This window comes from Silene latifolia, chromosome 3 (genome assembly GCF_048544455.1).
Source record: "Silene latifolia isolate original U9 population chromosome 3, ASM4854445v1, whole genome shotgun sequence".
NCBI classification, from domain to species: Eukaryota; Viridiplantae; Streptophyta; class Magnoliopsida; order Caryophyllales; family Caryophyllaceae; genus Silene; species Silene latifolia.
In genome coordinates, this window is record NC_133528.1 from 2,370,409 (window position 1) to 2,382,210 (window position 11,802).

The window sequence follows — 11,802 nt, forward strand, 5'->3', positions numbered from 1 at the left end:
TCACTTGGCCACTGCAGCCCCCGAAGGGGGTGGTTTACATGGTCCATGTGGTGGTACGGGAATGCATGGACCTGGGGGATTCAACCCCTCGTCATAAAAAAAAAGGTGAGATTTTGTGGTTAAAAGATACACTTTTAGATAGTATTTGATTAGTGAAAAAATATCCGTTTTTTTAATTCTCCAAAAGCATTTTAATTTTTAATGTACATAACTAATAATATTAATATAACATTACTTATATAACATTTTCTTAATTCATGTTAAAAATTAATGAAACGAGAATAAGTAGTATTAAAGTTTGATCCGGTTCGGTGTTGGAGAAATCAACTAGAATAACCCCCAACCAAAACCATCTCTAAAGGCCAGCGAGAGATGGACACAACACGAACCAGATGCAAAGTTACAAAGTTACCGTCGCCATTACTAATCCCCTAATAAAGTCGCCATTACTTATTCCCTAATAAACTGGCAAACTACCACCCCAATGTATAATGTATAAAGGACAGTACACCCTTAGCCAAAACGAGGTTATTATTAGTATAAATGATAAGACGAAGTTATCGTAAGGAATATTGTAAGCATATGTTGTTATTTTCATTGCCTTTCCTTCAGTTATGTCCCTAGAATCTGTAACAAAATGGCTCATAGACTAGCTAAAAGAGTCATTAGTATATAATTTCACTCCTTGTCCACCTGTCCAAAAAAAAATGACAAGACGAAAGCAAAGACCAACTGTCATTTTGAAAAAGTCGGGAACCATCACAACCAACCCTACCAACACCACCATCCATCCCAAACAATCCCAATCCAAACCGACTCGAGAACAATGTAAAACGCTGACACCAAGAACCCCAATGCCAAAAGACCAGGACGACGCCCACACTCTGGATCCGCCACCACACGCAGAAAGCCACCCATACACAGCCCACCCAACCCCATCAACATCGACCAACAACAACGAAAGAACCAACGACCCCGAAGACCAGAACGACTCAAAAGCGGACTGACTAGGAAGACCCAAAAAAAGAACCACCAAGACTAAATCCGAAAACCGACTTAGACGAAGATCCAAGACCCATGCATGCCGTCCAAATAACCGATGGGTGGGGGAAGGGGAACACCATGTCACCTCCATGCACACCATACAAGAGACAAGGACTCCAAATACACATAAAGAGGATGAGACTTACCGGAGATGAGGGGGAAGGAGGCGAGGGGAAGGGGAATCACCTCTCCGGCACCACCCTGCGACGCACAAGGCAGGACCACCACCAGGGGAGAGTTGCTGGAACGATTAAGGCTTCAAATGACAACAACGAAAGAGGGGGAAGACGACCAAAAACACAAAATAAGTCTTCTTATTAATCATTTTAGGTCGAAATAGTTTTACAATAGACATGGTCTCATAACACTACACTATCACCGAACCTCGTTTAAAATGAGCAAATGCCGGAGTCATAAACCACACTAACTGAGATGGGAAAATTGCAGGATCAAGAATGTTGCACCAAACAGAGATGTATTCAGGACCTACAGGCTACAACTCACAAGAATATATCAATAAACGAACTCAAATTCGAGGATATGAACGAAACATGCTCCGTTTATCTATCCTTCGTTCTATCTACATCCTCCCTGCATTGGAAGTTTGCAACTATAGCACCCAGCCAAGACGCCAAGCTTCACTAAGCGACCTCAGTTAATGGTTCATCGATCTGTAACAGAAAAATGAGTAGTTAGGTGTAAAAACACTTAGACGGTTCTTCTGATATTTAAATGCGGTAAATTTATTGTGTCTTGGTCATACAACCAGGATTGAAATCAAGATCAATTTCGAGAAGGGGGGTAAAAAAAAACATGCATCTATTTTTTTTGTCAAAACAAAAATGGTTCATTACATTAGAGGAAAGCAATATACTTCGTACTATGGAGTAACTAACAATGTAAAATAAAAGGAGGAAATGACAATAGAAAGCAGCCTCAAACCACGACAATAGAAAGAAGCCTCGAACCATGACCATCTACAACCACGCCGACCTAATATTCTTAAAAGCTATTATCACCACCCCGACCTAAAATTCCACCTCAAGCCTCGAGCAATTAGCAAATAAGCAAGTACAGATTACCAAATAGCGTAAGAAACACTCAAGTCAACAATATCAGACCCTAAAAACTGAGAAGTTAGTCTCCTCGGAGATTGTCTCACACATTATAACTATACAAGTGTGAGGCGGACTCGTTTACCCATTCATTAAACTCAGACAAATTAGTAATTGGTGAACACCGGAAGAACTATGCAAGACTCTCTTTTAAGTATTTTGTGAATATTAAAATTCACAAAAAAGCTGTATGATTGACGCAACACAGTCAATTGCCGAGCTATTCAAATTAGTTAGAACCACCAACATTATTGAAAGCTGAAAATGTTACTGATAATATACAAAGAATTAGGGTAAAATGCTATTTACACCAACACTACAAGGACCTTGTTCTGTTGAATGACCTCCTTGGTTGGCTTTCCGTAAACAAATAACAAACCACAAACAACCTCGGAGGTCAGACGTAAAACCAAGAGCTTGGGGCCTAGCTCTTGGGTGAATGCCTGCTTCCACCCTATTTTCTACAACCACACTCTTCAACGCCTTATTAACGGCCACCCGAGATACACTGTTTTACACTCCACAACTCCAAAAATGTATTTTGTATGACTAAATGACATCATTGACAGCTCATAGTAGATCAAGAAAAATAACTCTATAAACGAATAATTTGAGAATGATATGCTAGTCTTCATTGTCTATCCTTAAAGGCCATCTCTAGCAAAGAGACCCAAGAACAACTCGATCAAAGCCAAAAATAGCCTAATGGCTAATCAGAACTGTTTACTAAGATCAATAAGCAGGAATCCCGAGTTATCTTCAATAACAACACTATAAGATGACAACAAATCCATCTAACTAGCCAAGGAATCGAACCATGTCACACAAGTACATGAGCAGGCAGCTTTATATAATCATGTCCTAAAACCTATATTGTGCATTGCGTCTCATATGATGTATCATGTCAATAATGGCATAATGCAAATTCAAAACATGGTAACTTGATTTTCTTCTGGTAACCATGACACGTAGCTTAAAGATTTCCTTCTCGTAAATATTATAAGCTGATAAGCATGGTGACTGCTGACGAGAATCAATGCAATCAATACGCGAATTTAGGTCATTTAGTTAAAAGCAAGAATGTAAATTCAAAAAGATTCAACAACAATATTACACTGCTAATTCTTTGAACATATATACTTAAAACTTGAATATAATTCAACTTTAGATGGACTTACTTCATAATTAGACAGGAACAGCACCCCGGTAGAGATTCCAAAGACTCGAAGAATAGGTTGGATGTTTCAGTATGAACTTTCGAGCGAATTCGTCTTCATTCATACTGAGTAATGTAGGTATATGCAAGCCTTTCAGCAAGTTCTTCTCTTTCAATGCCATAGCCACTTTACACCTCGGAATAATCCTTTTATCCAACGAATACGTACATAGTTTGGGATAATTAATCACATCCTCAGGTTTAAGATCCATAGTTTTAACAAAAAACTCAAAGGTGCTCCTCAGTTTATCCTCCGACAGCGACAAACAAAGTGGTTGACGTGCCATGGTGGACGCAATATCCTTATCAGACCACCCTAAACTCTTAAAAATTCCCACTTTCTTCTTCCAATTCGACTCATTCATTGACAAAACCGCCGTAAGAGCATGAACAAACATATTCTCGCTCGGCTCAACCCCATACTCCCTAACAGTCGCAACCCCATACCGAATCCAACCAACAGGACGAAGCAACAACCTAGGGTACAATGTTAACAGTTTCAAAATACGAGTCATTGGAATTCCTTCCCCTACCAAAAACTCTATATTAGGCTGTAAATTCTTCCTAAGATCTGAAGTCAATAGCCAATTAGCCTTCCTAACAACAACCACACTCGCGGCCTGATCAATTTTCATCAACTCTCTCAAATACTCATAATTTGGAATCAAATGATCAACCAAACTACGCCGTAAAATATATGGATTCTTAACAATTACATCAGTTAAAAGACTACCCACAAAACCATTTTCATTAAGAAACTTCAATTTAGGTTCAAGATTTGATTCTACTTTTAATCTAAGAATCCGGGGACTCTTTTTTTCAAGAATAGCTATCTGGGTATCAGTAAAATTATGTTTTTTGAAAAGGGCAATCACAGATTCTTCTTTTTCTGAAGAAATCTCTTCTCTTTTTTTCTGGGTTTTTGATTTTAATGCTACATCAGTTGCTGTTGCTACTGGTTTTAATGTTTTTGTTGCGATTGACCTAATTTGCAGGGAATAAAACAGTGATTTCAATGAATAATTCGACATTTTAAGCAAATTACAAGTAATATATTAAAGGTGAATGAAATAAATTGAAAATTGAAAGAGCAAATGTGCATTTACCTAAGACATCTGTGTGCTGGAGAATGAAATGCAGGAAGATTGGTATGATGGGGGAGTAAAAGAGAGAATACAGGGTTTTGCGTTTTGGGATAAAACCCTTTCACTGCGGAAAAGCCATGACCTAATCAACATGTCGATGCCCGATGGTACTGGTAATTTCTAGGTTGTAAATTGTACAGTAATACTCAATAATCAACTTGCAGGGTAAGAGCGGGTCGGATATACGCTTCTCAACTGTAAATTGTAATAGTGTCTAGGAAATCACAAATGGTTTGTTTTATTTACGCAAGTGGGTTTGTGACAGATATCTTGTCCGTCACAAGTAAGAATTTGTGTTTGCAAATGCATTACGAGCAATGTTGTTTTTTTTTTTTTTTTTTTGTCAGAATGAAAAAGATCGCTATCTTAGGCTATAGACAAAGCTATAGCATGAGCAATCCTAATAGTATTACATTGAACATTAGCTAAGATAAAAACAGACCATAAATCTAATAAAACTAAAACGGTCTCATAACAAAGGAGACGTCTAGTGACAAGCTGGTAAGATGATGTAGAAAGGCCACGAGCCGCTTCGTCCAAAACATCAGCAATACTAACAACTTCCATAAGCCAACGAGACGAGCCAGGTGCACTTACGCCACAGGGGCGTAGAAAGAAAGGAGGAAGAACGAGCTGAACAAGCTTGTCTTCAGTGGAGAAGAATCTCCTACACCGTGACGATCGGTCCCAACAGTCCAAAGACCAACAACTCAAGAAAGAAAGTAAGGTGATAATAGAGGCAAGAAAGCTCCTCCTAACCAACCGTCCATCAATTACTACCAATGTCACATTGTCACCTTGGACAGGCCATTATTCCAGCTAGCATAACTAATCTTAGCAGAAAGTCTCCCATAAAGGGAGGTTATTTGGAAAATCATGACAAAAAGAAAGCAAAACGAGGACATTAAAAAGTTAAAGACCACCCCATCCAAACCACCCAACACCACAGACCAACCCAAACCAATACAATCCATCCGACACAACCCCCTAAAAAACACAACAGCCAACTAGTGTCCAAGACGACCGGGATCAGCACTCCGAAACCAAAACAGAAACAAACCAACAAACCTCCAGCTCCACCCTCAACCAAAAGGTGGACCGTGCCATCAGCAAACCCAGACAGACCGACGGTGCCAAAAGGTAGCCTACTAGACAGACCCGACAAACACCAAACAAACCAACAAAGGACACCCATTTCACCAAGCGAATCCTCCCAGGACCACAGCCTTGCATGCAAAAGCCAACCAACCCAGACATAAGACACACACGGGACGAAGTACCGAAAGATGGGGGAAATGGGGGGATCACCAATCGGTCCCAAACCGACCCGAAGAGCAAAGTTCAAAGACACAAAGAAAGGCTAAAGACCAATAGATGGGGGAAATGGGGGGATCACCTATCGGTCCCTAACCGACCCGAAGAGCTATGCTCAATGACACCAACGGCATAACACACACCAAATCCAAAAAAATCGGAAAAACCAACAAAAACTTGCATGCAAGGTCATCTGTGACAGGACGAGGAATCGGAGGGACAGAAACCCAAGATGGCAGCGACAAACACCGACTAAAACGATTAACAGAGGTAGACCGACCAGAAAAGAACACCACCTTAAAGACCAACGACAACAAAGGGAAAGACGACACAAGGACCAACAAGCAGGTAGGAGGGAGGCGGAAAAGCACGCCGATCGGATCAACAAGTCGGAAAAAGCCAGATCCCAAGAAAAAGGACAGAAATTGATTAAAAGTGTTTTAATGTAAACGGAAGTGCGGGTCGCCGGAGATGGGCTCGGAAAGCCGCATCTCCGGCGAAAGGATTGAAGGAGAGGGAGAGTAGATGGGTGGGTGGCGGCTGAAGTGGAGCAAAGTTTAGGTTTTTTTTGGGGGGGATTTTCAGAGAGAAAGTGTAGAGAGAAGAGTTAGAGAGAGGTTTGGGATTGGGATTCTGCTTTGAATCGAGGAACTTACTATGATTGAATCGTAAAATCCTACAAATTAACTAAAATACGTAATTGTATTATCAAAATATATTAAAATTTCGTGTTTAAATATCAAAACACTATTATCTTAACATGTGCCCACACATTATTCCAATTTATAGTAATTTCTATCATCGTCATATATAAAATGTTGGAACTGAAAAAATGAAAATATTAATAATGTAGGATCGGGCCGTATAATAGTAGAATCGAGTTAAGATTCTACTTCAAAAAAAATTGAAACAAGTTAAATCGTAAGATCCTACAAAATTAAGATCTTGCCTAGGACCGGAATCGGTCACCACCTTTTGAACCGTAGAAACGTAAGATCCTACAATCCGGATCGGGAGTTTAACAACAATGATCACGAAAATGAAAGTAAAAAATTATTTAGATGACTAAAACATTTAGGTCTAAATAGTTCACCATTAGACACGGTGTCTTATAACACTACCATTGGACCTAGTATACAAAGCGTGAATGCCCTAGTCAAAGCCCAACTCAGCTCCGGGAAAATTGCAGCCTCAAGAATGTTGCACCAAATTGAAAGATGTATTCACTATTCAGGACACAGAAGTCACAAGTATACAGCAAAAAAAAAAAAAAAAAAAAAAAAAAAAAAACAATTTCTCCTACAAAATACATCAAATTAACTAACTCAAGTTCGAGGATATGAATGGAACATGTTCCGTTTATCTATCTCACGTTCTATCTACCATCCTCTCTGCATTGCAGCTATATCATCGCCCAGCCAAAATGCCAAGCTTCACTAAGCGACTTCATTTAATGGTTTGTCGATCTGTAACAGAAAAATGATAGTTAGGTGCAGGAATGCATAGATGGTTCTGCTGATATTTTAATGCTGAAAATTTATTGTGGCTTGGTCATACAACTAGGATTGAAGCAAAGATCAATTTCGAGAAGAGGGGGATTAAAATAGCATGCATCTATTTTACTTTATTTTGTCAACAAAAATGACCACCTACAACCACGCCGACCTAAAATTCTTATGTAGTTCAATTACAGAACCCTTTGATGTTACTGCTTGGGACTATCATAAGTGGATGCTCCTTCAAGGCTTCCACCTCAAGCCTCAAGCAGTTAGCGAGTACAGATTACCAAATAGCATAAGAAATTACTCCACTCCAACAATATCAGACATCAGTCCCTAAAAACCGAGAAGTTAGTCTCCTCGGAGATTGTCTCACACATTATAACTTAATAAGTGTGAAGCGGACACGTTCATTAATTAAACTCATACTAATTAGTAATTGATGAAGAACACCGGAAGAACTATCAAGTATTTTGTGAATATTAAAATTCATGAAAAAGCTGTATGATTGACACGACACGAACAATTGCCGGGCCTCAGATGAGTTAGAAACATCACCATTATTCAAAACTGAAAATGTTACTGATGATATATAAAGAATTAGGACGAAATGCTATTTAGCATTTACATTTTACACCAACACTAGAAGAAGGCCCTTGTCATGTTGAATGACCTCCTAGGTTGGTTTCCAGGAAACAAATAACAAACCACAAACAACCTCGGAGGTCAGACATAGAACCAAGAGCTTGGGGCCTTAGCTCTTGGGTGAATGCCCGCTTCCACCCTATTTTCTACAACCACACTCTTCAACGCCTTATTAACGGCCACCCGAGATACACTGTTCAACCCTCCACGACTCCAAAAATCCTCCCATAGCTAAGCCTCCAAGAGCAACCCAAACAAATTTAATAATAAAACAAATACTAAGCTTATAGAGACCGACACTACAGACAGATTCACAAAAAAAAAATGTACTTCCTCTGTCCCGGTCATTTGTTGTCCTTTCTATTTTGAGAATGAACTTCATAAGCAATTTGATCATTCACACTCAATTTGTTCCACTTGTCATTTAGTAATTGGCCCCCCTCCTCTTTCCTTGGTCTTTGTGCCAAAACCAAAGGACAACAAATGACCGGGACGGAGGGAGTATTTTGTATGACTGAATGGCATCATTGACAGCTGGTAGTAGATCAAGAAACTGTTCCACATTCAGTAGCATTGTTTTATTTATGGTCTATAACTCTATAAACGAATAATTTGAGAATGATATGCTAGTCTTCATTGTCTATCCTTAAAGGCCATCTCTAGCAAAGAGACCCAAGAACAACTCGATCAAAGCCAAAAATAGCCTAATGGCTAATCAGAACTGTTTACTAAGATCAATAAGAAGGAATCCCGAGTTATCTTCAATAACAACACTATAAGATGACAACAAATCCATCTAACTAGCCAAGGAATCGAACCATGTCACACAAGTAAATGAGCAGGCAGCTTTGTATCTAATCATGTCCTTTGATCAGCCCAACTGGCTTGCATATCAGATGACCTCAATAGGACTTAAAGAAACGCCCCGAATACAAATAGACAATGGACCTAAAACCTATATTGTGCACTGCGTCTCATATGATGTATCATATCAATAATGGCATGTAGCTTAAAGATTTCCTTCTGCTAAATATTATAAGCATGGTGACTGCTGACGAGAGACGAGAATCAATGTAATCAATACGCTAATTTAGGTCATTTAGTTAAAGGCAAGAATGTAAATTCAAAAAGATTCAACAACAATATTACACTGCTAATTCTTTGAACATATATACTTAAAACTTGAATATAATTCAAGTTTAGATGGACTTACCTTATAATTAGACAGGAACAGCACCCCGGTAGAGATTCCAAAGACTCGAAGAATGGGCTGGATGTTTCAGTATGAACTTTCTACTGAACTCGTTTTCAGTCATACCGATAAATGTAGGCATATTCATGCCTTTCAACAAATTCTTCTCTTTCAATGCCATAACCACTTTACACCTCGGAATAATCCTTTTATCCAACGAATACGTACATAGTTTGGGATAATTAATCACATCCTCCGGTTTAAGATCCATAGTTTTAACAAAAAACTCAAAGGTGCTCCTCAGTTTATCCTCCGACAGCGGCAAAATAAGTGGCTGGCGTGCCACAGTAGACGCGATATCTGTATCAGACCACCCTAAACTCTTCAAAATTCCCACTTTCTTCTTCCAATTCGACTCACTCATCGACAAAACCGCCCTAAGAGCGTGAATAAACACATTCTCACTTGGCTCAACCCCATACTCTTTAACAGTCGCAACCCCATACCGAATCCAACCAACAGGACGAAGCAACGACCTAGGATATGACGTTAACAGTTTCAAAATACTAGTCATTGGAATTCCTTCCCCTAACAAAAACTCTATATTAGGCTGTAAATTCTTCCTAAGATCTGAAGTCAATAGCCATGTAGCCTTCATAACAACAACCACACTCGCGGCCTGATCAATTTTCATCAACTCTCTCAAATACTCGTAATTTGGAATCAAATGATCAACCAAACTACGCCGTAAAATAAATGGATTCTTAACAATTACATCAGTTAAAAGACTACCCACAAATCCATTTTCATTAAGAAACTTCAATTTAGGTTCAAGAGTTGATTCTACTTTAAATCTAAGAATCTGAGGACTCTTTTTTTCAAGAATAGCGATCTGGGTATCAGTAAAATCATATTTTTTCAAAAGGGTAATCACAGATTCCTCTTTTTCTGAAGAAATTTCTTCTCTTCTTTTCTGGGTTTTTGATTTTAATGCTACATCAGTTGCTGTTGCTACTGGTTTTACTGTTTTTGTTGCTATTGACCTAATTTGCAGGAAATAAAACAGTGATTTTAATGGATAATTTGACATTTTAAGCATCAATTATATGCAAATTACAAGTAATATATTAAGGAGAATAAAATCAATGAGAGAGCAAATCGTTTACCTAAGCAGTGGTAGTGTAGGGTGTTGGAGAATGAACTGCAGGAAGAAATAGGAGTGTGAGTATACAGGGTTTTGGTTTATGTGATTGTGTCGAGTCATATAGAGTTAGCCGAGTTAGGTTTATTCGGGTCGGGTTAAATTTGGGTCTTCAGTTCAGGTGTCAGGCAAAGTTATTTGGGTCAGGTTGTTCGGTGAATTTTATCAAGACTATGCACAATCTGATCTTGACCGTCTTATATGCGGGTTGGGCTCGTGCCCAAATGTCAATAACCCAATCAACCCTAGCCCGTAGAAAAGGAACAAAAAAAAAAAGTTGGCCCAACCCAACCTTCCTAAAGAGCATATTCAAGTGTTCATGGCCGCTCTCTACCAGGTAATCTGAGCAGACGTAACTCGCTTACTCTAATGGGATGATCCCCTCAACTCACTAAGCCTGAGCGACCTCCCTCACGGGCATATTCTTATCATTATCATAAACCACTATGTATTAGCTATCTTGTGTGTTTTATTTTGGCTAATTGTTAATCAGAATCATAAATTTTACCAATAAGATCATTGCCCATAATAATTTTGTGTACAACATAATATCATGCTCATATTACATCATCACATCACAATATATTACAAAAACTTAAACCAACGTTTACACTGCATGGGGCCATAACCCCTTATTTTCATAATACTAATACATTCATCAACATTATTAATCACATGACTGATCACTGAGTACAGCCACACAACACTTTTAAGTACAAACACACAATCTTATATAAGACAAACCATCATTTAGCACATTAGTAGTACTGGTTGTAACCAGGAGCATAGCCAGTGCCATTACTCCACCCGGGTCCGTAACGACCATAACCATGTTTTGGTCCATTCTCATAATATAAATGATTTGGGGCATAACCCCAAGAAATTTTTTCTTGGGGTGGTGGTTGACGATGCATAGCCCAATCTTCTAACTCATAAGTGGCCCCTTGAGCGGGTGATATTGGATTTTTGTGACATTCAAATTGATTTTCAAGTGACTCTTGTAGGCTCCCTCCATTATAACTACTACATCCATGTTGGTAAGACATGGTATTTCACTATTAGCTGGTCTTCTTAAAAACGATTTACCTCTAAATTATTTTAAAAAGAGAAATTATTATTCCTAATGTTTGTGAGTTATGAAATGGTTGCTAATATGCAGACTTCTATTTATAGTTGCCCAAAAATTGTTGTTTACATCACTTTTACGATTTAGATAAGTTTGGAATAAATTCTTCAGTCATAGTTTTGTTGAATCGATATAGAATTCTCTGAATTGGATCACTTTGAATTAGATTCTTCAATCATTATTTTTTTTGGCATAAAAACGAAAACGACGAAACATGCCATTTTCATCACCGATAACTCAACAAGGCAGTGTCCAACACAAAAGTTTATTTAGAAGAAGGACACAACAACTCCTTTACACGATCG

The 11,802-nt window shown here is 38.6% G+C and overlaps 1 protein-coding gene across 3 annotated transcripts; it reads right to left on the bottom strand.

The window, feature by feature from the left end:
• Positions 1-1,340: 1,340 nt before the first annotated feature.
• On the bottom strand, positions 1,341-10,483 carry LOC141646724 (transcription termination factor MTERF8, chloroplastic-like). 3 transcript variants are annotated; one of them, XM_074454646.1, is made up of 3 exons: positions 10,337-10,483; positions 9,192-10,213; positions 1,341-1,715 (listed from the first exon to the last, which is right to left on the bottom strand). In XM_074454646.1, the coding sequence occupies exons 1-2, from the start codon at positions 10,432-10,434 to the stop codon at positions 9,199-9,201; spliced, it is 1,113 nt and encodes a 370-aa protein (XP_074310747.1). In that variant the 5' UTR covers positions 10,435-10,483; the 3' UTR covers positions 1,341-1,715; positions 9,192-9,198. The 3 variants fall into 3 exon arrangements, with proteins under 3 accessions (XP_074310747.1, XP_074310748.1, XP_074310746.1); XM_074454645.1 differs by lacking the exon at positions 1,341-1,715 and adding an exon at positions 6,871-7,300; XM_074454647.1 differs by lacking the exons at positions 9,192-10,213; positions 10,337-10,483 and adding an exon at positions 3,338-4,673.
• Positions 10,484-11,802: the final 1,319 nt, after the last annotated feature.